The sequence below is a fragment of the Micropterus salmoides genome, unplaced genomic scaffold, assembly GCF_014851395.1.
Source record: "Micropterus salmoides isolate LMB-PRFRI ecotype aquatic unplaced genomic scaffold, ASM1485139v1 Ms_hic_scaffold_7, whole genome shotgun sequence".
NCBI lineage: Eukaryota > Metazoa > Chordata > Actinopteri > Centrarchiformes > Centrarchidae > Micropterus > Micropterus salmoides.
The window spans coordinates 24,116,508-24,142,823 of NW_024044459.1; the positions used below are offsets into that span (position 1 = coordinate 24,116,508).

General features: G+C 38.9%; 4 protein-coding genes across 7 annotated transcripts; 1 reads left to right on the plus strand and 3 right to left on the minus strand.

Moving 5' to 3' along the window:
• Positions 1–1,720: 1,720 nt before the first annotated feature.
• gtf2h3 (general transcription factor IIH, polypeptide 3) lies at positions 1,721–12,128 on the plus strand. Of its 3 annotated transcripts, none has more exons than XM_038702943.1 (13): positions 1,721–1,798; positions 8,726–8,805; positions 8,921–9,027; positions 10,000–10,142; positions 10,307–10,369; positions 10,501–10,530; positions 10,639–10,667; positions 10,752–10,826; positions 10,926–10,979; positions 11,232–11,300; positions 11,398–11,533; positions 11,646–11,682; positions 11,810–12,128. In XM_038702943.1, the coding sequence occupies exons 3-13, from the start codon at positions 8,951–8,953 to the stop codon at positions 11,877–11,879; spliced, it is 783 nt and encodes a 260-aa protein (XP_038558871.1). In that variant the 5' UTR covers positions 1,721–1,798; positions 8,726–8,805; positions 8,921–8,950; the 3' UTR covers positions 11,880–12,128. The 3 variants fall into 3 exon arrangements, with proteins under 3 accessions (XP_038558871.1, XP_038558870.1, XP_038558872.1); XM_038702942.1 differs by lacking the exon at positions 1,721–1,798 and adding an exon at positions 8,105–8,584; XM_038702944.1 differs by lacking the exons at positions 1,721–1,798; positions 8,726–8,805 and having other exon boundaries at positions 9,972–10,142.
• Positions 12,129–12,429: 301 nt separating this feature from the next.
• Positions 12,430–15,133, minus strand: psmd9 (proteasome 26S subunit, non-ATPase 9). Its single transcript, XM_038702946.1, has 6 exons — positions 14,958–15,133; positions 14,726–14,825; positions 13,674–13,867; positions 13,465–13,566; positions 13,020–13,108; positions 12,430–12,726 (listed from the first exon to the last, which is right to left on the minus strand). The coding sequence occupies exons 1-6, from the start codon at positions 15,081–15,083 to the stop codon at positions 12,702–12,704; spliced, it is 636 nt and encodes a 211-aa protein (XP_038558874.1). The 5' UTR covers positions 15,084–15,133; the 3' UTR covers positions 12,430–12,701.
• An 878-nt stretch (positions 15,134–16,011) lies between these two features.
• LOC119891366 lies at positions 16,012–19,202 on the minus strand. The gene is made up of 6 exons (XM_038702947.1): positions 19,071–19,202; positions 18,661–18,751; positions 18,182–18,382; positions 17,515–17,651; positions 17,160–17,404; positions 16,012–17,039 (listed from the first exon to the last, which is right to left on the minus strand). The coding sequence occupies exons 1-6, from the start codon at positions 19,118–19,120 to the stop codon at positions 16,597–16,599; spliced, it is 1,167 nt and encodes a 388-aa protein (XP_038558875.1). The 5' UTR covers positions 19,121–19,202; the 3' UTR covers positions 16,012–16,596.
• A 549-nt stretch (positions 19,203–19,751) lies between these two features.
• On the minus strand, positions 19,752–24,914 carry LOC119891367 (rab5 GDP/GTP exchange factor-like). Of its 2 annotated transcripts, none has more exons than XM_038702948.1 (9): positions 24,658–24,914; positions 23,478–23,673; positions 22,940–23,067; positions 22,003–22,154; positions 21,836–21,905; positions 21,608–21,743; positions 21,436–21,530; positions 20,963–21,219; positions 19,752–20,859 (listed from the first exon to the last, which is right to left on the minus strand). In XM_038702948.1, exons 2-9 carry the CDS (start codon positions 23,642–23,644, stop codon positions 20,443–20,445), a joined length of 1,422 nt encoding a protein of 473 aa, XP_038558876.1. In that variant the 5' UTR covers positions 23,645–23,673; positions 24,658–24,914; the 3' UTR covers positions 19,752–20,442. The 2 variants fall into 2 exon arrangements, with proteins under 2 accessions (XP_038558876.1, XP_038558877.1); XM_038702949.1 differs by having other exon boundaries at positions 24,635–24,914.
• Between the last annotated feature and the right edge of the window lie 1,402 nt (positions 24,915–26,316).

The following is a 26,316-nucleotide window of genomic DNA, read 5'->3' on the forward strand; positions in this document are numbered from 1 at the left end:
GGTAGAGAAATGAACATTCAATTCACGGGCAACAGCTCTGGTGGACATGCCTGCAGTCAGCATGCCAATTGCACGCTCCCTCAAAACTTGTGACAGCTGCGGCATTGTGCTCTGTGGTGGAACCTGATGGACTGTAAATAAAAATGGACGTAGCGTCCGTGACGTCATCCATCGCGTTCTGAAGAGCCGTTTTGAAGCTCAAAGTTGGCTGAGCTGCCAGCCTCTATCTTGGTACACTTGATAACCATAAATGGATAAAGAGGCGGCTCGTGGGTGGAGCTGAGGAGACAGGTTGCTAAAACCACGCCCGCCTCGCTCGACGTGAGTTAGCTCAGGCTAAGGAGCTAATGCTATATGCTACTAGCTACTGTATTAGCAGAAGTAGCTTTTACCCGGGGCTTGTCTGGCTGGAGGTTGGTAGCCTGTGGCCGCATCGTTACAAGCATACAGGAGGTAAGTTAACCTGAAACTATACCATCGGCGTCGCCAGGTCATGTTTCCGGCGTTTTAGCCCCAAACGTTTTGAATGAAGCCCCGAATGTAACTCAACAACATCAAAAATATTTTCAGTATATGCTGTAATCCTCGTGATGCAGCCTGTCTCGCAGGTCTTGGAATAACGGCGGCTACTCGCAATAATACTGCTACATTATGTTTGAAGTTTAGGTAACGTGACTGCCTCCTGAGAGAGAGAGATCTCACAGCTTCAGGGCTTATCACTGACTACTGAATGGTCCCCGGCAAAATTTTAATGAAAAAAATAAGATATAGCCTAAAAGTTGTCGGTCAGTGTCTAGTATTTGTTACGCAAATGGTTAACAGTCCGCCGCAAAAGTAGCGAGAGAATAACATGAGACACCTGACCGCGACACAGACACCTGTAGCTCACTCTGTCCCCCTCGCAGGTAGATTAAAATATTATGACTTCATTCTCATTAGATTGCTATTTTATTCTTGTAATATTACAAGTCTTGTCTCAAAATGTTATACTGCAAATGTCAGAGAACACATATGGGAGAGATTAATGTGCAGAAAGTTTTGAACATGAGCAGGAAACCTGCTAAAACACAGAAGTCCAGGAGTTTCTAACTGAATTTAAAATTAATTAATTTATCATTGAGGTGAAAAGGTGCTACATGCACATTTGAAGACTTTAGGCTACTTCAGTCATGCCTGCATGTATGTAGACTCAGCAGGGCTTTAAACATTAACAATTAAATGAGAAAAGTTGAGATACAGGAGAAACATATCTGACAGCAATACAGAATGCCTTACTGCATTATATTACACCATTATTTTTTATATTTTGAATTGTCACCTGTAACCTGAATTTTGTGTTTCCTTTTATATAAATGAAGATATTTCCTTTGAATAAATTGGTGCAGAAAAATTCACCACAATGCAGGAAATTAAGTGTTTAAAGCCAAAGGGCTGGGCTAAGCCGTCAAAGTTCATTGGGAGCAGCAGAACCAGACTGAGATTAAAGGCTCAATACATTTTGAGAGACTGTGAGAGACTTTGAGAAGTTTTGAGCTCATCATCAAGATTAAAACAAAAAAATGGCTTGAAATATTTCACTTTGTGAAATGAATCTATAACTAAATTACAGAAGAAAATGAACTTTCCTAGATATCCTGTTTTTTTTTTTTAAATATGCATTGGTATAGTTTATATTTTTCATTACCTGCAGCATTTGTTACATTTATTTTCCTCCCATAGTCAACAGTGTGGATCACGTGAGAGAGCTGCAGAGACCTGTGAAGCCTCCTCAGTGTGCTGGACGTCTGTATCTGATGAGGTGGACTGACATAGAATGCCCTTCTCCCCTTTTGTTTACTTTTAGTTTTAAATATTGTCTATATGGGTTTTATGTCCATTTTAACTCATTTGTCTTTACTACTGACTGAAAATCACATTGTGTCTGTCAATTCCACCGACCTGCTGGTCATACAACATCAAAATGAACTTTTGTTAAATGAGAAGTTTAGTATAAGTTGAAAAGTGAAAATACTCCTAAAACATGTTTCCCATGAATTGTGATTATGCTGTGTATTTCTGTGTGTGCTGGAGTATTTTCACTTTTCTACCATATACTTGGATGCTTTAGGGGTCTTACACCCTGTACCAGAGCCTGATGTTGTTGAAGACTGCCTTCTTTGCTGCTCTGATATAAGTCTAGTTTAAACACATAAAAATTTGTGCACATCCAAACTAACCTGTGGGTAAATGATGAAACAAAAGACTGACCTGCACAAAGTAGTTATGAATCTAACTAGGTGGTGTGCAATATGACGATATCTTTCATTTGATGATAGAAAAACGTCTTGTTTATTATGTAAACCCTTCATTTTTAGTATATTTAGTCTGATCAATTTGATATAGTGTATTTGTAATACACAAGCAATATTTTAACAATTTAAAAATCTATCTTGCATTCTTTTTTTTTTATTTATGTTTTTATTTAAAAGGAACAGTGCATATTAATGGACATCTTAGCTTTTCAGCAATGTAAATACCTTATGCCAGAATTAGCCCGAAGGCTATTCTACATCTGTAGTCCCCCGGCAGGTCATTAGAGTTAAAGTACAAGGTAACACAGCTAAACATTAAATTAGATATGATACAACACAGTTTAAGAGACACCTTCAGTTTTCAACATCATATTATAAAAGACCTCACAGTTTTGTATACAGGGTTATGTAGTTTCAAGTGCTGTTTATGGAGTAATTTGCCATTCAATGAAATTAAGTACAATTATGTTAAAGTGCTATTTAGTGCAGTAAAGTGCTGCATCTAGTACGGTAAACACACACCTACACAAACAATACAACAGTCAACGAACCCATACACACACAATACTGAGTATACTGAGTCCGTTATTGGTCACAAGTTTGATGCGTCTTGAGCCATTGTTTGAGTTGGTTCTTAAAACTGGGGTAAGTTGGACATTCCCTCACCCCTTAACTGACAATACAAATTGTCCAAATGTTGTACTTCTGTAAGGCACCATACAATCACCTCTCGTGGAGGCCCTGGTTACAGTTCAGCCACCACCAGTTGGTTTCAATTTAATGTACTCACTTCGTGGGGGGGGTGCAAATCCATGGCATATTTAAATTTGAAAAATTTTCGAAGCTCAGCAAGTTATGTTTCTGCAGGGTTAAGCAGTGATGAAAAGAAAATGGTTTTCTTGCCGATGTAAGTTGTTGTTTATCTGAGGTCAGACCAGTTTTGAGCGACTTTTTAAGTAATTTCTCTCTCTTCATTAACGTCCTGCACTAATTATGGAGCCATGGTAGGTCATTGTCATTAGTTCTCCTATGCCTCACCTTTTTAATAAATGCCACCTTTTTAACTGTATTGTAGAATGTGACACTGTTGTTTGTAACATCTTAACATGAAACAAATGCAGCCCAATCCAGCTCTTTAAGGGCTGTTTCCAGATTTAGATGTTGTGTTTTGGGGATTATATCATGATACAAAGTATAAGTCTAAATAGTTAGATGAGTTTGACATGGAATTATGAAATCTTGTTTTGGTTAGTTTTTGTTAAAAGAAGAAGCCATTATGATCAGACAACCAGTTAAGAGGTTGTATCCATCCATCCATCCATCCATCCATCCATCCATCCATCCATCCCTCGTCAACCGCTTATCCTGTGTACAGGGTCGTGGGGGACTGGAGCAAATCCCAGCTTACATTGGGCGAAAGGCGGGGTACACCCTGGACAGGTCGCAAGTCCATCGCAGGTTAAGAGGTTGTAGGTTTTAATAATTCTTTCAGGCATTAAATCTATTCGTGTTTTGGAGCGGTTAGTTACTCTGTTTGACGCTTCAATTAATTGATCCAAATTAAAATGATCAGTTATCTGTTTGGGGTTTTTCCTGTCTCTCATTGTCCCAGTTAATATTGAAATCACTTATCAAGAACTCTTTTTTTCAAGTTAGTGAGATTGATAAGCGTTTTAAGGTTGCTATAAAAATCTATTTTAGCTGATGGTTTTTGACTGAATGTAATTTCTGCAGAAAGTATAATGTCTACTCCCACCCACTCAAGATTTGTATCGTCAGGCCATTCAATTTTATTACATTTTAGGGTGTCTTTAACATATAATAAAAAAAAAACGCCCTTTCCCTGACCCCTATCCTTTCTAAAAACATTGTAACCAGGTATTATTTCTGCCTCAGGTGATGAAGATGTTAACCACGTTTCTGTCAATCCTAGAAAGAAAATATTTGATTGAATTAGTAAATGCTCAAATTGTTCACGCTTAGGGATCATGCTTCTAATACACTGCTCAAAAAAATAAAGGGAACACTAAAATAACATCCTAGATCTGAATGAATGAACTAATCTCATTAAATACTCCTTTCTTTACATAGTTGAATGTGCTGACAACAAAATCACACAAAAATTATCAATGGAAATCAAATTTATCAACCCATGGAGGTCTGGATTTGGAGTCACACTCAAAATCAAAGTGGAAAACCACTACAGGCCGATCCAACTTTGATGTAATGTCCTTAAAACGAGGTCAAAATGAGGCTCAGTAGTGTGTGTGGCCTCCACGTGCCTGGATGACCTCCCTACAACGCCTGGGCGTGCTCCTGATGAAGTGGTGGATGGTCCCCTGAGGGATCTCCTCCCAGACCTGGACTAAAGCATCCGCCAACTCCTGGACAGTCTGTGGTGCAACGTGGCGTTGGTGGATGGAGCGAGACATGATGTCCCAGATGTGCTCAATTGGATTCAGGTCTGGGGAACAGGCGGGCCAGTCCATAGCATCAATTCCTTCCTCTTGCAGGAACTGCTGACACACTCCAGCCACATGAGGTCTAGCATTGTCTTGCATTAGGAGGAACCCAGGGCCAACCGCACCAGCATACGGTCTCACAAGGGGTCTGAGGATCTCAGGAAGCATAGGAACTGAGAAGTGGTCTGTGGTCACCACCTGCAGAACCACTCCTTTATTGGGGGTGTCTTGCTAATTGTCTATAATTTCCACCTGTTGTCTTTTCCATTTGCACAACAGCATGTGAAATTGATTGTCAATCAGTGTTGCTTCCTAAGTGGACAGTTTGATTTCACAGGAGTGTGATTGACTTGGAGTTACATTGTGTTGTGTTCCCTTTATTTTTTTGAGCAGTGTATTTAGGTGTCCACCAAGTAGCCCTTTTGGTTTATTCATGAAAGCATCAGCAATCAGCAGCACTGGCAAATGAAAGACAAGATGAGATACTTACAGTACACACACTTTAAAATGCTTCCACACTGATGATTATCACGTAATTGTAAGGTAATATTTATTCGATCTTTTGACTTATTAGGCCGAACACCGAAAGTGCTTTTTTTGCTATTTTCAGCTAATTAATTTTGATGGCAGAACATCTGGTGCATCCTTACTGTTTATTCATGTGTGCAATATTAATCTTGCTGCTGGACACTGTGCAGTAATAATCTATGCTGAAAGGCAATGTGCAATAATAGGGGTGGAAATCACCAGAGGCCCCATGATATGATATTATCAAGATACTTATGTCGCGATTCGATTTTAAATATATTGACATATATTGCAATTTATGTACTTTTTTTCCAACTTCGAATTATATCCGCAAAGAAAAACTTGGTCAGCATCTGTTTATCAAAAAAGATCAATTTCTCTGTTTGTTCATCACTTTTTCAGTCCACTATACACTCACCTAAAGGATTATTAGGAACACCTGTTCAATTTCTCATTAATGCAATTATCTAATCAACCAATCACATGGCAGTTGCTTCAATGCATTTAGGGGTGTGGTCCTGGTCAAGACAATCTCCTGAACTCCAAACTGAATGTCAGAATGGGAAAAAAAGGTGATTTAAGCAATTTTGAGCGTGGCATGGTTGTTGGTGCCAGACGGGCCGGTCTGAGTATTTCACAATCTGCTCAGTTACTGGGATTTTCACGCACAACCATTTCTAGGGTTTACAAAGAATGGTGTGAAAAGAGAAAAACATCCAGTATGCGGCAGTCCTGTGGGCGAAAATGTCTTGTTGATGCTAGAGGTCAGAGGAGAATGGGCCGACTGATTCAAGCTGATAGAAGAGCAACTTTGACTGAAATAACCACTCGTTACAACCGAGGTTTGCAGCAAAGCATTTGTGAAGCCACAACACGCACGACCTTGAGGCGGATGGGCTACAATAGCAGAAGACCTCACTGGGTACCACTCATCTCCACTACAAATAGGAAAAAGAGGCTACAATTTGCAAGAGCTCACCAAAATTGGACAGTTGAAGACTGGAAAAATGTTGCCTGGTCTGATGAGTCTCGATTTCTGTTGAGACATTCAGATGGTAGAGTCAGAATTTGGCGTAAACAGAATGAGAACATGGATCCATCGTGCCTTGTTACCACTGTGCAGGCTGCTGGTGGTGGTGTAATGGTGTGGGGGATGTTTTCTTGGCACACTTTAGGCCCCTTAGTGCCAATCGGGCATCGTTTAAATGCCACGGCCTACCTGAGCATTGTTTCTGACCATGTCCATCCCTTTATGGCCACCATGTACCCATCCTCTGATGGCTACTTCCAGCAGGATAATGCACCATGTCACAAAGCTCGAATCATTTCAAATTGGTTTCTTGAACATGACAATGAGTTCACTGTACTAAAATGGCCCCCACAGTCACCAGATCTCAACCCAATAGAGCATCTTTGGGATGTGGTGGAACGGGAGCTTCGTGCCCTGGATGTGCATCCCACAAATCTCCATCAACTGCAAGATGCTATCCTATCAATATGGGCCAACATTTCTAAAGAATGCTTTCAGCACCTTGTTGAATCAATGCCACGTAGAATTAAGGCAGTTCTGAAGGCGAAAGGGAGTCAAACACAGTATTAGTATGGTGTTCCTAATAATCCTTTGAGTGTATGGTCCTGTGGAGTTTTCTAGTGGACTGAAAAAGCAATAGATTTTATTATTCTAGTACCAAAAAGTTAAACTCATGTGCAGTTTATATAATAAGATTGATACTTTGCGTCAGTGTATTGATACTGTATTGCCATGGAAAATATCACGATATGTTGTATTGATTTCCCCCCCACCCCTATGAAATTATGTATACTGCTAGACACCTTTCTTATTGAACTGTACTACTTTACATCACAGATTCTAATCCCCCAAACAAACTCAGAAGCAGCTCTCACACACCTAATTTATCACCTTGACTAATATAACTTTACCAAACTCAGGAACATCCCCCTAGTTACAGCCCATCTACCTGTCGTCACCACAGGTGCAGCAAGCGAAGCTAACAAGCTATGCATGTAGACACCAATACCTGCTAATTAATGTTAACACATAAAGAAAATACCAGAATTTCACTCACCAACTGGAACACGGGCTTCCTGAATGGCCTCTATCTACCATTAACCACACAGCCTGCCATTATTCGGCCCGTTTTTGCATGAAGAAATGTCCAAAAGGCTGAAACAGTACAGATGTGGAGCTCTGTGACTGTTGTAGCGGCTAACAGACAGCGGACAGAGTGCTAGCAGTGACAGCCGCAACAGCCACCTGTCAGTCAAAGTGTGGCCACTCTGATCAGCATCTTGATATGCCACACCTGTGAGGTGGGTGTAGGGCTGGGCGGTATATCGTTATAAAGTACATACCGATATCATTTCAAAAGAGAGATAAAATTAGACAATATGGTGTATACAGATATAGTTTGATGTTGAGTTAATTAATGTTTCCTAAAGTCCTGGCAGCGTTTGCTCCCCTCTCTCCCTCCCTGTGCGTCTGCACGCAGCCGTCTCCTCACGAAGACTCTTAACAACATGGAGGGAGAGACTGCTGAAGACCTGGCTTGTAAAAACAATGGTTCAGTCAGTCAGTCATACACTATATACTTCGGCTGGGCGCCAGGTATATTTGGCGACACATAGCATTTTTAAGAGAAACACAGAGTCATTACGTTACAAGTGGCGACACTGGATATTTTAGAAGCACTGATCAGGTAAAGCGACAGTGAACACAATAGTGCAGATGTAATTCGTTAGCTACCATGGTGGTTTTGTTTTGAAAGGCTAACATGCGGCGCAGCTGTTGCTGTGAACTGAATCGCGGGAGGAAAAGTCCAGAAGACAAGTTCGAGGAAGGTTACGGAGCAGATGGGTGATCTCTAACACAGATTTGTAAACAATACTTGAGAGAAACAGGCTTTCTGTTCAGCTCATGATGTGTGTGGGTGTCCTACTATGCATGGCGCTGTTGTGAACACAGCACAAGAGACACTAGGTGGCAGAAGAGCACCGTGTGTTATGTAGTCCGCTATGATCCGTAGAAGAAGACGAGCAGGTCGCAGCCTGGTGACGCACAAAGAAGACTTGAGTGTGGCTGATGCGGGAAACGAAAGCAGCGAACTGGCTTTATTTTCATAAATGTCACAACCTATAACTGTACTTTGAAAACGCTCTAAATTGAGTGGATACTGTGTAAAGTTTCAGATCAAAGATGGACGCTAACAGAAGATAAAGCTCCGGGACAACAACAGCTACTTTTTGGTGTCTTTACGTTTTAATATCTTGCCGTTATGGCATCAGGTATGTGTTGCTTTAACAACCTGACTGATACAGAAAATAAAAGGGACTTATATGTTACAGATTGCATGTGCACTTAAAGTTTTAGACACCGCTGAGAAGGGCTGCATTATGTTAGCTAAACTGTTTCCACATTTTCTTTAGAGGAGGAAACCAATCTGCTGGTCATCGTCGTGGATGTAAATCCGATATGGTGGGGGCAGCAAGCTCAACGTGAGCCAGAGGTAGTACTGTTAAGTCGGATATGATTCTTAATCATGAATGGTTTTCAGACTGTAACTTAGTTTTTAAATGTGGCTGAGGCTTAACAACACCCACTGTCCTCTTGTCTCCGTCCAGTTCTCCCTGTCCAAGTGTCTGGATGCAGTCATGGTGATGGGGAACTCCCACCTGGCCATGACCAGGACAAACAAGCTGGCTGTTGTGGCCAGCCACTGTCAAGACAGGTAACTTTAAGGAGTTGTACAGTTTAAAGTACATTTACTGTGCTTAAGTGCTGTACTTAAGTATGATTTTAAGAGTATTTCAATGTTGTTGCCTTTTTCTATTCCACTGCAGCTTAGAGGGAATATTTTTACCCTTTATTTGACAGCCATAGTTACTACTTTCTTTTCAGATTATGTTTTTATATAAACAGACAAAGAGTTTATAGATGACACTACTTTGGTTTGTTTTTGACTCGTTATCCCTTACAAAAAGAAGTGCCTAGTTGTTGTCACATTTCAGATATCATGAGTTGTTAGCAGGTCGACAAAAGAGATTTCCGCTTTAAACTTCTCAAACTGTTTCATTTAAATAATTGTCTTGAGGCCAAATAATATAAAGAACTTTGCCCTTTCATCTTTGCTACAGCATCAGTCAACCTCTAGGTTGGGTTCCCCTGTTCTACACTACCCAACAGTATTTAAAACTAGGGAAGGTAATTTATTTCAGAAGGATTTTTTGTTATATTTGTTGAGATTGTCTTTACATCTCAGCAGAAATCAGTGAATCGAATGCTTAACAAAACAAAATCCGGTATCATTGGCTGTCGCATTATTTCATTCAGTACGAATTCGGCCTACCCTAGCTTCAACATTTTAAGTTCAAACTAGCTCCACCTCGACCAACTACAACTATTTACACATTAATGCATCATTATTAAAGTCATATATAATCACATAGGCTATTTTCTGCAGAAGCAGCACTTTAACTTTGGATACTTTGACTGCCAATGCTTCTGTATTTATGATTTTAAATGCAGGACTTTTTTTGTAATGGAGTATTTTTAGATTGTTGTATTTGTACTTTTACTTAACTAAGGATCTGAGTGCTTCTTCCACCAGTGTCAGTTTCCACGTTTAAAGGGCCGTCTAGATGAATGTGATGTTTTGCTCCTGTCACTGCTTAGATGCACGTCTCCCACTACTTTATTCCAGTCACTTCCTGTATCCCAGCAAGTGCTGGAGAGGTGGTGACAGCGGTGGGGACGAGGCATCCTCCAGCGGGGATGGGAAATATGAACTCCTGTCAGTCGCCAATAACCTCATTGCTGAAGAGATTAGAAATGTTATGTCAAAAAGTAAGCACAAGTCTGGTTTTGCACGGTTACAATTAATATACAGCATTCAATATATTTAAGTAGATAGGTTTTCTCAACCTGTTAAAGCAAAGAAAAATTCTGTTTAATTACGCTGTACAGTTTTGGTGATTTTGTAAACTTTACTATGCATCTTGTGATTACAGCTGAAGTGAGGGGAAATTCAACAGATACTTTGTTGGCTGGATCCCTTGCCAAAGCTCTCTGCTGTATCCTTTTAATAAAAACTGTTTAAAGTTTTATCATCATTTGGACATTTTTCTTTTCATCCTTTTCTTGATGTGCACAGCAATGAGTGGGGCTTGGCTGAGGTGTTTTCCTTAATCCTTTTTATATTCAGATATTCACAGGGTCTCAAAAGAGCTGGAAGGTAATGAATGTTTTTTCATGATTACACTTCATAATGCTCTTCAATGGGTACTGTTTTTCCTCTCAATACTTATAATACTTATAAATGTTGCCTCTTTTTTTTTTGTAGTTGGACAGGAGATAAAATCAAGAATATTGGTAAGCCCTTAATTGTCAGATTTCATGAGTGCTCTTGTTTTATTCCTGTGATTTTGAACACAGCTTCTGTATTTTACTGGACAGGTGATAAAAGCCGCAGAGGACTGTGCCCTCCAGTACATGAACTTCATGAATGTGATTTTTGCTGCCCAGAAGCAGGTAAAGTATTGATCTTGAGTTTTCTGTTCTGTCTACTTCTTGTAACTTGTATATTTATTTATTTATTTTTAAATGTGTTTGTTTTGTATTTTAAAACAGAACATCCTGATAGATGCCTGTGTACTGGATGCAGACTCAGGTCTCCTTCAGCAGGTACATTTTTATGACTTTGTTTGACAGCACTACAGCCTGCTATGAAAGCCAATACCATCCGAAAAGCTGAATACCAAACTAAACATGCATTATTAAATCGCTTGTACAACTATTCAAGTAAATCGCTCTCACATCACTGTCTGTATTCAGGTAGTATGCCGGGAGTTTGGTGTCGCGATACTTGGACTGTATTGTGCTTTCCTCACCTGTGTATATACCCAGGTTATTTAACTTCAGATGGTTGTTTTGTAGGCTTGCGATATAACTGGAGGATTGTACCTCAAGATACCACAGAAAGTTGCCCTGGCACAATACCTTTTGGTGAGAATGCGGTACAGATTTCCCCAAATTCGGTATCAATGATCTAATCTATCTGTGGAAAGGCTGCTTTGTGTTAATTATGGTGTTCTCTGAACAGTGGGTGTTCCTGCCAGACTCTGAGCAGCGTTCACAGCTGGTTCTGCCGCCACCTGCACATGTGGACTACAGAGCTGCATGCTTCTGCCATCGTAACCTCATTGAGATTGGTTATGTGTGCTCCGTTTGTCTGTCAAGTAAGTTTGATTCCCAGTTAAAAGAAACAAATGTATGACAACAATATTTATACTGGTAAAAGCTGCAGTTACTGTTTGTTTTTATGGTGACGCTTCTCGTCTTCTCTTTAAGTATTCTGCAACTTCAGTCCCATCTGTACAACTTGCGAGTGAGTATAGCTTGAAGCAGGACTCTTTAATACAAACCCTATATCATCTGGTATACATCTTAAATTATGCAATGTGATTTCATATTCACTTTGTTGGCATTATGATCTCAAACATTTTTCTCTTCAGGACGGCCTTCAAAATCCAACTACCACAGATGGTCAAGCCCAAGAAGAAGAAACTCAAGCCATCTACATGATTTTTGCTGGGATTATACTAATTTTGTGAATATAGTTTACTTTTTTTTTGTATATATATATGCCATCTTGTTTGGTATATATTTGTAGAAATGCCTTTGAGGCAGTAGGGCCATATGAACATGTTGACTAACAGTGACTGTCATGTACAATGGAGGCTGATACTTTACTTAACTGCTCTCAAAATAATACTTTCTGCATTTTTGTGATGTAATTTTTTTTATATAAGTAAAGCACACATTATGTTCTTAGAAAAGTTTGTCACACAGCTTTTGATGAGTCATCTTGTTCCTACGAGTTGCAAATAAGCCTTTATTGACGATAGAAAAGTTATTCAGTGTCTGTTCATCACTTAAGATCCCTGCAAGATATTTCAGCTACTACAGATTTTCTTATACTTCATGGATATCCTTGATTAACCCTGTTAATCTCTAGTGGTACTCTTACACCACAAACTACCGTTTGCACACAGGATATAGATTAATGAAATGGGTTAATGGCAGTGACATTTGTTGAGTGCATCCATGAAGAACTTAATTGCCAACAGTAAGATTATAATCAGCATTAGTATAAGGTAATTTTTATTGAGCTTTCACTCTGTAAACTCAGCATAAGATCTCTAATAGAAGTAATTTGACATTTTATCTCATTATGAAGACTGCCTTTGTATGAAGGAATACTTCCAGTTCAAATTAAGATGTTGAAAAAACAAACCGATGGAAATGTCTGCAGTATATGTACAAAGTCAATTTGAAACAATCCATGGGTAACAAGTGGAAGAAGGGGTTTCACCATTGAAATTCTGCACAATGTCAGAGTGATCATCAGTGGATTGGAATGATGTTGCATCTGAAAAAAAGAAGAAAGACAGGCTACTGATTAGTGAACCACTTGTTAGCCGCTAATACCAGGAGACACCTATTTAAATCATGAATCGAACAAAAGAGTATGCCAAATGGCAGTCAAAGTAAAACCCACACTAAGAAACATTTGCTCGGCTCACAAGAAGCTTTTCAGCAGCTTTGTTCCTGTGGGCTTGACAGCTTTCTGTGCTTCTACATATCAGCTACTCTTCTTCACTCCCAAATGGTAAATCTGTGCCAATCCAAATATGTGACTGATTGCGTCCGTGTAGCACTCACCCCAGCAGACCTCTGCCTGACCATCTCTTTGGCGTCAGGCTCATGTGAGTTTTCTGGCCATCCCGGATGACTGTGACACGTAATGGTTTCTGTAAAAGGACATGACTTTGCACTTTACACTCTAGATATCAAGTATGTTCAGTAAAATATACCCTATGGTAAGAAGAATAAGCATATAATGTGATTACAAGAAGACTTTCTTGTAATTTGAACAAAAGATCTGAAAGGTCTAAAATAAAGTTCAATTGAAAGGAAGTCAAACCAAATTTTTTAGCCACAGTCTCAGGGATTTCATAAATCATTCTGGGAGAAATCTTGTTTAGTATTCTTTTCGGTCTAAATTTAGACATCAAACTGCACCACAAAACAATTAAAAGTGCCAAATGAGGATCAACAAAATGAGTTTTATTGCTGAACCATAAATACAGCTGTGCCAGTGGCTTACCCCTTCACTGTGTTGTACCACAGAAGCAATATTCTGGAGGTTCTGAAAGTTTTCCGTGTTGACAGAACCAAACTCAACGATTTCATCACCGACTCTGAGCCCCTTTGGGATGAAATGACCACTTAGTATTATCACAGTAACAAAAACAAATACTTTTTAAAGTAACTTAAAAGAATTGTGACGGTTCATCTATAGTTCACATCACTCACAGCTACACAGGCGGGTGATCCTTGTGTCACAGCATCCACCCGTGCAAAGGGAGGAGGAAGAGTGACCTGCTGATCCATCGGCTCTTCCTGGGCTTCTGCCTCATCCCGTTCCCGCTTGGCTTTCTCCCGAGCATGCAGCTTGTGGAGGGCTTCTTCGATCTCCACCATGATTTCCTTGTGATCGTTCTGCAGGCCTGAAAGACATGATCAGAGCATTTGCTTTAAAATTAAATTATGATAAAGCTTATTTATAAATTGAGAAATGTATTGATGTGGACCTGCCAATATTCTGATAATTTATGGATTGAACAAAAATTACATTCTCTGGGTGAAGCTACTTCAATGTTTGGATTTGCTGCTTTTCTCTATTTTTTGTTATTGAAAAATAAATATCTTGGACTGTTGGATGGTCAAAACATGATATTTCATAAGTCACCTTGTGCTCTGGGATGTTGTGATGGGAATTCTCTGTTTTCTTACATTTTACAGATGAAACAATAAATCAAGAAAATTATTAGCAGATAAATAAAACATCTAAATATGCATTAGTAGCAGTACAGTGATATTGACACGCTATATCTATCACTCTATAGTATCAATCTTTAAAAAGTGGTATTAGTATTGGTCGAAACTTAATCAATTGCCAACATTTGGCCATTTGTGCAACTGCGATTATGACAGTTTGTCCTGACAAACATTTACATTTCAATCATCTGAAAAACTAAACTTGTTTTAATGCTAGGTTTAAACTATTGCATGTTGGTGTCACATAATATACAGTATTGTGGGAAATATCAGGTAACTGGTTCTGGCTTCAATCACATTGGTTATGAGAATGTTTGGAAATTATCACTGAAAAGTTGTCTGCTATAACTAAACATCATACAATGACAATCCAATCGGTGTTATTATAACAGATGACTCGATCTCCTGACCTTTCACAGTAACGTGATGTTAACAGGTTGACGTTTCTGGAAGTTGTGTTGCTTCTGGTAAAAATGTGGCCAACAGACAATGTCTCAACCAATAACAACAAGCACGCTGCTGCTTACATGAAATATTGTGTCTTGCTGTCCTGATCTGGTATAAATTAATATCTGCTCGGGGGTAGCCCTCTTCGTCAACCAATGGATCTTCAACTCCAACACCTTGCTGTAAACATAAAGTAAAGAAGGAAAGGCATGTTTAGCTAAGTTAAGCTAACAACATTCACAATTAATGCCTGTGGCCCTGGCTTAGCTTTGGGCTGCAAGTGAGTTACGTCTGATTATCTGACAAACTTACGTCTTCCAAAACATCGTAATAAGCTTTTATCTGCTCTTCTATTTCATCTTTCTTTTTAACAAGGTTTTTTACATCATCCATTGTTATTTCCCACTTTCCAGAACTGTTTTCCTCTGTCATCTTCATGGCTGCTCAATTCAGTGTGAGGCGCCACTTCTTTCCCACCCGTTTTGCTGCAAGTCCCGCCCTACTGTGCTGTGATTGGATAGTACCCGTTTCTTCGACACATCCTTGTGATTGGATGCTAGATTTGTCATTCTTTGCTGTGATTGGCGAAGAGTTCATAGTCCCTTTATGCTACACACACATAACTAATGTCTTAAAATATGGTAACATATAACATAAGCTACTGCTACTATTTATTCAGTATTACTGTTCCCCAAAGCAATTCTTTTAATTATGTAAATATTGTACATATCCACACTCATTTATATTTTCTTTGTATTTTATATTTATTTACTTCTTTATATACCAACTTTCAATAATTTCTACTCCTTATGCCTTGATGTGCAACTGTGACACAGAATTTCCCCTCGGAGATCAATAAAGTATTTCTGATTTCCGAAGATTAAATAATAATATACAGTAAGTCCCGGTAGCAACACTAAATTAATAAACAAATAATATATTTTAAATACTTATATCTACAGAGGGTATACAACTTAATTTAACTACGCAATTTGTTCATATAAATTTGCTTCGCAGCAAATCATCTATTCATAACCATAACTTTATTCATATAACATATTATTGTCGCTTTGGATAAAAGCAAAAACAAAGGGTTAGAAAACTGCAAAAGATAAAATTAAAGCTTTTCAATTAAATTAACATTATTGTATCTAGGGAAAAAGCAATGCTTATTATGCCCCTCCTAAGTATTAGCATAAATTTAATCAGATCTTTTCTATTTCATAATAAAAGACCAACCACAAAATTATGGCACTAATAAGTCATATGCGTCACCCTAGGGGCACATATTAAGGCCACACCATTATAGAAGACCCTAGTTGGGAAGTGAAGAGCAGCTGAAGATGCAAAGAGATCAGACAAAAAGAATAACAAAATGCACAATTTTATTTGTACAAAAACAGAAAATATTATTCATATAAAATGTAGTAAAATGTGCAGTTCTTTTGAGCAGTTCTCTTTCAGCTAACCAGGAAAGCACAGATACCAACAAAAAGCTAAAGTATGACAAATAACAGATATGTTTTATGTTGGTAAAAACAAGGCCAGACACACTACTGAAAAACCTTGGAAAATGCAGTGAAGAAACCATAGATAATTTAAGTAAACAAGTGACTGATGACAGATTTTTTTAGACTATGAAACATCTTTGGCCGGTATGGTTAAATAAGTCATATAGTGCTATAAACATGTAGCATCGTCATTCATTATGCAGCCTTGTGCTATATAATGACTGATAAACAACCTTGTACCTTGTAAACCATTTTATATAGGAGCCATTCCACATAAAGGAACTACCAGTATACACAGTTAAATGTACACCCCTTTGTATAGGTTTATAAAAGAACTATATACAATAAACTATATACAAAAGAACTCCAGGAGAGTAATGGGTTGAGGGGCGTGGTGGTTTAGCATCCAGCCTCTTTGGAGAAGGGTGAGGGGAGAAAGGTTAGGGGAGCGGTGGTGGAGCATCCATTATTTTGGGTTTCTGCGACACACCTCTACAGCTTGAGACAGACTTCACTTCTCCTGGATAGCTGTAGCGATGGTCCACGGTTGCTAAATAGTTTTGAGTCATTTTCTGAGTGATGAGTCGACGTCTACCCACAAGCTTCACCTTTTGGCGGGCAACAGAGTTGGGCTGTGTGGCTATGCTTGGCCCAGTATGCTTAGCGTCCCGCCGTAGCCCTCCTGCTCGCTTTGAAGCCAGGCTGCCTGCACCATAGCAGCCAAACATGTGCATCGCCGCCTGCATCATAGAGGGATTTCCCTTCAGCCTGTTGAAGGCCCTTAAGAAGGCTGATCCTGCCACCTGAAATCTTTCACTGCTCTGCACCATTGCTGCAAACTCACGGCTCATGGAGTCCCACTCCTGTGCGCTGACTCTAACAGCTGGGGGAGAAAAAGACATTGGTATCCTTACAGGGCATTGGATTACCTTGTATTTTTAAATCGGCAATGTATATATTTAAACACATCATTGTGAACATGTATCATTTTAATTAAACTGACCTTCCAGTGTTTCATCAGCCTCATGCTTGTCAAGGTAATCATTCCCAAGTTGAACAAGAAGATCATAGTTAAGAGCATCAAGTGTTGAGGATGGTGACTGCCCAGCCTCAAACTTGGTGAGTTGCTTTACAGCCTTGCTGCTCACATCCAGGTGACGCACAGCATCCGCCACATGAATGTTGTGGTTGTGAACATTCACAATGTCCACAAGTGTGGGGTAATCTGGAATGTGAGGATCGGTACTTCTGGAAGGAAGAGAGCAAAACTCCTTCTGTTAAACGAATATGTACAGAAATACATTATCAAATTAACACAAGCATTGCTTAGGAAATGAAGTGGGGTTTGTTTGTTAGACCTGCTCTGTCGTCCATTGGAGACCTCAGTGCGTGCAAGGGTAACTTTAAGTTTTGCAGGGCAATCTGTATTTTTGGATGCCCTGCCTTCCTTTGGTGTTGCTCTGGGCTTGGTGTTATGCTGGCATCGGTATTCTGTCTAAAATGTTGTGGGAAAAGTTATTAAAGAGAAAGTACTGACAGTCCACACTTAAGTTAAAGTACAGTTACTTTTTCTTCTGACGATTCAAGTGAAAGTATTAGGTACTAATCACAAAACTGACTCTGTCTACTTTAGACACCAAAATGTCTACTTGATAATGACGTTGAGTAAATTTCAACAAAAATGAATAATTAGGTCATAATTTATACATTTACTATATTTTTATACATTTACTATATTTTGTTTAAACTTGGTGAATGGTGGTTTTAGTCATGGAGGAATCAAGTAATGTACCGATACTCAATAATAGTACTTAAGTAATAAAGTAGTTCTGCTCAAATACTGTCCACCCTGGACACCAGTCATTAATAACTGCCCTTCGACAGACTAAGGATACTTTTCAGTAATAACCTTTCAAACCCTTTCAGATTTTCATATTGAAAGAAGTGGCTGATGGAGAAAATGTAATGAATAACCAGAAATGTTGCCTTACCACCAACTCAGTAAAGAACAACTGAACAACCTACTTTGAAGATGATCTTTGAGCCTTTGGTAGGCCTAGTGTAGTCCACTCTCCATGTAACTGGCATTGACTTTAGCCACACCAGTATATCCTCCTTTGATTTGAGGGACATCCTTAGGGTGGCTTCAAAATCCATATGGTCACTGCCCACGTTCACTACTTTGTAACTGCATATGTGATATTGATAGTCCTTTGGCAAAAAGTCCTACATCACAGACAAACACGATGTTATCGAGAGACTAAATGAAATATACCACTGCTCCCTTGAGGGATGGGTTAAATGCAGAGAATGAATTTCGCAACATGTATGTGTATGTGACAATAAAGTATCTTCTTCTTTCATCTGTTCTGAAAACTAACATCCAAGACTGTTTGGTTGTCAGGTGAGCCTCCGTTTAAGACAGCAAGACAGTTATGCATGTGGTTTATGTAAATCATGTACTTCAGTCATCAGTGTGTGTCTCCTCCTGACAAATCACTTACCATCAATTCGGGGTACTGGTCCACATTCGCAGATGGAGCTGTGCAGTGAAACCGCTCCGCATTGCTGAGGCGATTTGTCAGATTTTCTCCCCTATTCAGATAATAAAAATATACCTTAGTCTGTTGTGTCTATCTATATAATCAGGCAAATGTGATTGAAATAAAGATTAAATAGGTCACTTGTTAGTTAACTTACTTCACCACTAACCTACGAGACTAACGTTATCATTAATTGTACTAGTAACGTTAGTAGCCAATGAACAGTTAGTAGCTAGCACCCTGTAGCTAATGTGTGAAGAAAGCCGGTTAAATATGTTGATAGATAATATATTTATCTCTACATTAGGTCTAAGCGGGTCATTTAAGGCCATTTCAATTAAAAGATTATAACAAAATTATGTGACACTTACTTCTTGTTCTTCATATCGCCGATATTTACACTCGCGACCACAGCTAGCATTCAAAAACGAGGAGGGCGGTACTTGCCCCAAAACGGGTGGGCATTGAAGCTACATCCGGGGTCCAACCACCGAGGATGGTATTTCCGGCTTGACGTAACGCAGACAGCGCTGACGTTGACGTCCTTCTTCCTTCTGGCAGACGAATGGCGGTGTAGACGCTTTACTGCCCCCAAAGCTCTTTAAAGGGTTCTGACTGACCCTAACTGGTCAAGGCCAGTCGTGTGTAAATAATTCCCAACCCTTCATTCATTTACAAGATGGTCTTTCCAAAGGAAAATAGTACAAAAACCGGCTGGAATATTTGTCACATTCAAAGTTACGTACATTATTATAAATATATAGTGGGCATCTAACTCCAGCATTGTCTAAAAACATGTAACAGTATAATTGACAATAACTATTAGTACTTAGGCAGTGGAAAAGCAGGTTCAGTGTTAAATATAAAGTTAAAAATAAGAACTTAAGTTTTTTTTAGTGACTGACCCGCCATTTCCTTTCTATGATACATTAAAAAAAAGAAAAACACAAATAATCTCTTCCACTTTCCAAAACAAAGTACACCTGTCAAATACTAAAATACTTAAACACACTAAATAATTGTATGCTCAAAATTCACTAAAGTACATTAAATCATATAAATCAACTTTAATATAATATTGGATACAATCATCGATTATAACATAAACCCCTTTAATTTCTTCAGAAACAATTGTAAACCGTTGTAAACATGTGTTACAAATTGTTTTACACCAGGTATTTCATCTTTGTACAAACAGTGAACATGTTGAGAACAGTTACACAGCCCTGAAAAAACACATTTTGAATAAATACACCCCCTGACTCGTTGTGGTCTATAACTGCCCCCTCACATTTTCTCCTGTAACATATTTCTTAAGTTCACAGTGGTCTACATTTAGGCACATGTGTATACACTAATAGAAAAAGTTAATATTAAATAAGCACGCTTAATAAAGTGTTAGGTGATATCTCTCAGGGCTGTTTACCCTGAGTGCTTAAATCTTCATTTTGATCACATCTGTTACCATAAATTGGACTGTATTTTAAATGGCCTTTGTCCTGAAACAGTGCAAATCTTTTTAACAAAGTCATTCAAAAACCTCTGTGTGCCCTGTGATACCAAATGCAAAAAAGTTTCCTTCAAGAAATTTTCCTTCATGTTAAACTGGCAAGATTTCTGTGGTTGGAACTTGCGCAAATGTGGCACTGGAATATAAATCTGTGTTTGTTTTGCATCATACATAAATTAGTTCTGCTGATTAACAAGAGTCAAGCACCAGATTAGCTGTTTTTGTTAGTGTAGCTAACTGTCTGTATCTTTTGGACCTGCATGTTCATCATTACACACCAGCACAGACTGATCTTCGCCATCCTTTTGCAGTGATGCATCGTGGGATGAGGATGAAAAAACCTGTGAGAGCTCAGCCTGAGCCGTTATCTCCTTCTGTACCAGAGCAAGCTGGGCTGTTGCCTCATCCAGTTGTGAATGAACAGCTTGGACCCACGTTTGTAGCTGCGTATTGAGAGCATCCATCCCTTGGTCCAGCTTCTCCTGCCTGCCTGTTAGCTCCTCGAACAGGTGTTGTGTATCATTGGAAACCTGCAGCCTCTTCTTTCCTGCAGAGGGAGCCCGCTGACGCAGCATGTAGGCCTCAAACTCTTCTGGACTAAGGTTGAGTGCTGGTCCATCCAGCTTTTCAATGAAGGCCACAGCACAAGACTAAAACAGGTGACAAGGGCAAAACGGCATGAGTGTTCAACTGACCTGGGTACACAGCATCCTGTGGTGTACGCTGGATGAGTAACAAAAGCAATAAAATTACCAAATTTGTAAAATAGTAGCCGCTCTCTCCTGCCATCAGGCTGTGAGGGAGACCAAAACGAATCACATACTGCATGTTGGAGTGTAGCCGAGGTGGATTGGCCTTCAGCACCACATAAATCAGACCTGACAGGAAGTCATCAGCATTAGCAGGCTCACTGTTTGAGGTGGAGAGCGCTTCAAAGACATGCTGACTGCATTTGGACACGCAAACAAGTTTGTCCTGAGGCGCTCGTTTTGCATCCATTTCAATAATAGCTGTTAAAAAAATACAGAGCAGGACAAAATGTCAAAGACTAGCATTTCAGACCATTTAATGATGTTTACAGTGTACCAGAAACATACTGCTTTCTCTCATGAGCTTAAAGGAGTAGCACAACATTTTGGGAAATACACTTATTCGCTTCCTGGCAGCAAGTTAGATGACAAGATCAAAACCACTTTCACGTCTGTTCACTAAATACACCCTGTTACCTGTTATAGCAGGCAGAAAAGGGTCGCCTGTGACTGCAGTCTTTTTGTCAGGAAAAGGTACGCTCAGCATCTGTGGAGTAACCCAGTTTAGGGAGCTGCAAAGTAAAGACGTCAGTGTCAAACAGGTCTTCGGGTACAAGTAAAACACAAGTGGCCTGTATATAAGGCTTACCGTATCCTTCTCTGGAGAGCCAGGTCCTTTTGTTCATCATCACAGCTGTCATGGCAGAAAACCCATTTGTGCAAACGTGTCATTATTAACTTCTCGACGTGCTCCATTATCTGAGTGACCTGAGCTTCAGGAAAACCTGAAAACGAAAATACCAACTCGAAAGTCATTTAGTATTCTCACATTTTCAGAATAAACTACCCAAGAAGTGTTGAATTGATCTGTACTCACTGCTAAAATATTCAGCAAAGGACTGGTAGAAATCTTGCACAAGATCTGACTGCTTTTGTACTGGGAGGTGCTGCAAAGATAATGAGAATCTATAATCAGAACAGCTCTGACATACTAAAGAAAAGTTAAAAGAACTGTAATTTCAAACTTTTAAAACAGATAATTACATGGTAAGCCTCCATTGTGTTGAGGAAAGCTGTACATCGGGACTGCAAGCGCTGGGAGGAAGGGCTCTTTAGTATCTTTAGGAAACCAGGGAAGTCCCCGGGCTCAAGGCTCTGGTAGGCTTTTAACACATTTGTGTGGCTTTCAGAAGGCTCTAGAGGGACAACAAGTGTAGTTAGACTGAAAACCCATACTCAGATTGGCTATTTGTTGAAACACTGGGCTAGTCCCTGCATTTGGTAAAATAATCAAACAATGGGCCACACAAGTTAAGATACCCAGGTTCAATCCCTGTCTGCAGTACCCACAGTTTGGTTGTGAACCTGTAGGGATAAGAGTACTACACTACCCACATGTGTGCACATGGGGACCTATCTGTACTTTATACAATGAAGAAAAACGTCTTATCATTACCTAACTGCAACTAGAAATCATGTGCTGAAGAGGTGCCTCTGGTGATCAAACAGAAAAATCAGAAACAGCTATTTTTCCATCCATCTTTTATGCTTCGTGAGACAGGCCTCAGGAAAGTGTTGGAGAAACACATCAATGAAAACAATTTTGCTAATTTGCAAACACAGAAGACCAAAAAAGGTCAGTAAATCAAAAGTTTTTGCATTCATCTCAATAGACTTTGTAGAATCACAAGACACACAATCAGCAGCAATGTGCCCTTCAAGCCATCAAACGTTTGCACTTGCAGTTACAAGCTCTTAGTTGTGCTGTGAATGAGGCTTTTCATCATTTCTTTTCAAAAATCGCTTTTGTTGCCTTTGCTGAACAACATTTTGCTTTGACCTTGAGGAAATACAGTTGGTGTCTGAACCAGATGTGGTAAAGCAGCTGATGGAGGGATTGTTCACCCTATGGGAACATGGCCAAACCTTCTGCAGGTACTTGCTCGGCTTGATGGAACTGACACTAAGCTAACAGAACTACCTTGATGCTTTGGAGGGGACGGGGTGCCCCAGAAAAGTCTCCTCATCGTGTTTATTCGACGACCTTTCTCAATGTTTTTCTTCTCCTCAAATTTGGAGAAGGTGGGAGGAGCTCCATCATTGCTCGGCCTACAAGGATTGACAACATTAGACATCCGAACCTAAACCCAGTTTAAAGCGAAAGGACTTAAACTGTGCCAAGCTGATAAGTCCAAAAAAACCCCGAATAAATATGTTAGCAATTGTTTCATTGTTAACTTTGTCACTTTTAACTTCAGAAATTAAATAATTTAGTAGTTACTATAATTGTATTTTGTATATGTGTAATGTATAATTGTATAATTAATATGCATAACAATGTCCTCCAATGTATATTCAGGTGCAATCAATTGTGTAACTATGAAGTTTCTATCATGTACTACTTTTAAGATGTTGTGACAAGAATCGATCACGGATACCACAGTGTTGATATCATACCAGCGTCAGCTAACAGGTCTAACTGCTCCTTTGAGTCTCATTGGTATAAGCATTGTGTCTACCTTGTGTCTTGTCTCGGCTCTCTGGATGTGCTCTCTGGACGTGCTCTCTCTCTCCAGCACTTAGAGCAGAAGCCTTGCCATGCAGGGTTTCCATAATATCCACAGGCGTTCTTGCAGAGCAGCTCCTCCTGAGAAACCCTGATTCCTCTTTGCTTGTCAGTCCACATTGTAGAGCTCTCTCATTTACTACTCCCACCTATTGGACACAACATTAATATTTCAACCAAATAAAAGTTTTTCACTATACTGTGTAGCTCTAATATGATACCTTTGAAAGTTAACTTCTTTACCCGTGTTTGTGACTGCAGGCTGCCTAAATCTCACAAGCTTACTGTTCACTATAGCCTGGCTGTGCTAAACTTGGCACATAACCTCAGGCGTCTTAACTTGGCCCAGTTCACGCATCAGTGGACTAGAACACACAATGCTGCAATACAGCACATTATAATCCCAGGAACACTCATTTTCCTATTTTCAAAATGTTATGATGTGTTGCAGTTCAGGGGATGAAAATTGTTAGCTATATTGGTTTAATTTGAGAAATTGTCAAGGTTCTGCTTCTATGAAAACGACAGGCAGATACTTTCATAAACAGTAGAGAACCAGAAATAAAAAAAAAAAACACACCAGCGAACTGACAAAGACTGTGTTGTGTTTATTAATAATTTACTAATTAACCCAGAAAAATGCTAATTATTTAAAGGAAATGCATTCCAAAAATGTATCACTGTGTTCTAACTACTTAACCATGCACAGTTTCATTGCCAGTCAGTGTTTCTTTCTCCTAAATTACTTAGATATCCTTTACTGACTCTTTCAAGTGTCTGATTATTAACTATTTACGCTATTTAGAAACATTTCCACAATGTTAATACAACAGCAACGCGCCATAAGAAGCTAACATGACAGAATACTGTTAAACCTCACATTAAAGTCCTTATTAAAAGCGCAATAACAGGTTTAAGAGAGCTGAGTGTTGGTTCACGTTGTGGCTGACTGTCAGGTGAGGGGATTGGATTTAACCAGGCTAACGTCAGCTAACACCGAGCGGCTAAAGCTGACGACTGTTTAACGAATATATGTAGGTTCAATCTACTAAATAACTTAATTCAACTTGTCTCGCAGTGAAAAAGCAAATATCCATAATTAAAAGGTACCAGTTACTAAAGTGCCTCCTCACCGGTCAGCTGGTGTCATCATAACTAACTTCCTTCCTTCTCGCAGTGCTTTTTCACTTTCTGGTGTCCTAACCGTCACAAACTCATCATGACCTCCACAATGAGAACAATAATCCTTCAGACCTCGACCAGTGAGGTGTTGTTACAAAAAGTACAAAACAGAGGGAGCGACAATGCACTAAATCACAAGTCGACGGCAAAGAAACGCAACCAGAAAATCAGCTGCTTTCAAAGCTGTGAGACCCGGAAACCCTTCTGGAAACAAACGCAACGCTGGACGTTAGCGGAAGTGATGTTTCGACACGGTGCCGACCTTTCAAAGCAAAAGTGGACCGATCTTTTTTTCAAACTTTTTTTTTCTCTCTTGAAAAGATCTTTGGCCAAAACAAAAGTACGTAAAACGACAAAAAAAAAAAAAAACAGGACACAGCTATAATCAATAAACAAAAGGGTATCATGTAACAAACAATAGGCATTAAAATATTTAAGTCTTTATATATTTTAACTGTTTTGATTGCTTTACTATTCTTTAAACCACATAAAGTTTCAACATAATATTTATTTTATCTAAAATGTGCAAGTTGTGGTTTCCATTTGCCAAGACCATTTGCACTTGTAATGTAAAATATTAAATAAAGAGGTTCAAAATACATACCCTTTTACAAAGATCAATTTTGTCATAAAAAAAATATAATGTCTAATTTTTGCAAACTAATAGATGAAACATTCAGGGATCTAAAGTAATATTCTTAATCTACAGAAAATAATTTTGTACCAATAAAATTATAAAATAAATGACAAATGGTTTCAGCCTTGCCACTGCAAAACACACATATTTCCACAATATCATTCCTGAACCTTGATATCACCTGGTTCACAGGATAAATGTATAATGTATAAAAATGTATATTTATGTAATGTACAGATCCTCCACCGTTTTAGTATCAACATTTTGGACTACTGTATAAAATGTCATTTTTGGTTTACAAAAGCTTCCTGATTTCATTTCATTTCAAGTATTATATCCACAAATGTAACTTCACTAATGCCAAAGTAATATACACTGTATTGTAAAGAAACTAAAATATATATTGAAACGATATCCCCAAACAAGTAAGTAAGCCTATCAAAACGGTTAAACTATGCACTTGTAGAATTATTACATAACCCACTTTCTTTTTTCTTTTCCATTTTCAGTATTTATTTATTTTACGTATTACGTAAGTAAAATTAAAATGCTTGGTTTGAACATCGGTAACAGAGGATGTGGTGAAAGAAACTGGGAGAAAAAAACTGTGAAATTAAAGAAGAGGTGAATTTAATATGTCAATATCACACCTTCCCCGGACTTACTGGAAAACATTTCTTTCCTCTTATTGACGTCATATATTTATAACATATTTTATGTTGATTGGTTTCTTTTGCTAAATACATTTTTAAAAATATTGTCTAGATTTACAAAATTAACTCAGTCCTGACAGAATTGTTATTCTCATCCTCCAAAGTCGAGTATTCAAAATACAATTTCATGAAATAGATATTGAAACATAGTATGATTTTATTGATCAGTGGTCACAGGGAGGGACAGCGATGCATAAATTAATCACAGTCCCTTAATGAAGACATGACGATATGTCCAGTGAAAACTCTTAAAATATAAT

Bases quoted from the DNA above. Each gene is read 5' to 3' on its own strand.
- gtf2h3 (XM_038702942.1), top strand. The intron at 8,806-8,920 runs GTAGTACTGTTA...GTCTCCGTCCAG, and splicing joins AAGCTCAACGTGAGCCAGAG to TTCTCCCTGTCCAAGTGTCT. The intron at 9,028-9,999 runs GTAACTTTAAGG...ACTTTATTCCAG, and splicing joins GCCAGCCACTGTCAAGACAG to TCACTTCCTGTATCCCAGCA.
- psmd9 (XM_038702946.1), bottom strand. From the start codon at position 15,083: ATGAAGATGACAGAGGAAAACAGTTCTGGAAAGTGGGAAATAACAATG. The intron at 14,826-14,957 runs GTAAGTTTGTCA...TTATGTTTACAG, and splicing joins ATTACGATGTTTTGGAAGAC to CAAGGTGTTGGAGTTGAAGA. The intron at 13,109-13,464 runs GTAAGCCACTGG...GTCCTTTTACAG, and splicing joins TGGTACAACACAGTGAAGGG to AAACCATTACGTGTCACAGT.
- LOC119891366 (XM_038702947.1), bottom strand. From the start codon at position 19,120: ATGCTAGCTGTGGTCGCGAGTGTAAATATCGGCGATATGAAGAACAAG. The intron at 18,752-19,070 runs GTAAGTGTCACA...TTATCTGAATAG, and splicing joins GGCGATATGAAGAACAAGAA to GGGAGAAAATCTGACAAATC. The intron at 18,383-18,660 runs GTAAGTGATTTG...TCTGTGATGTAG, and splicing joins ACCAGTACCCCGAATTGATG to GACTTTTTGCCAAAGGACTA.
- LOC119891367 (XM_038702948.1), bottom strand. From the start codon at position 23,644: ATGTGGACTGACAAGCAAAGAGGAATCAGGGTTTCTCAGGAGGAGCTG. The intron at 23,068-23,477 runs GTAGACACAATG...CAATCCTTGTAG, and splicing joins GAGCCGAGACAAGACACAAG to GCCGAGCAATGATGGAGCTC. The intron at 22,155-22,939 runs GTAGTTCTGTTA...TTGTCCCTCTAG, and splicing joins GTCCCCTCCAAAGCATCAAG to AGCCTTCTGAAAGCCACACA.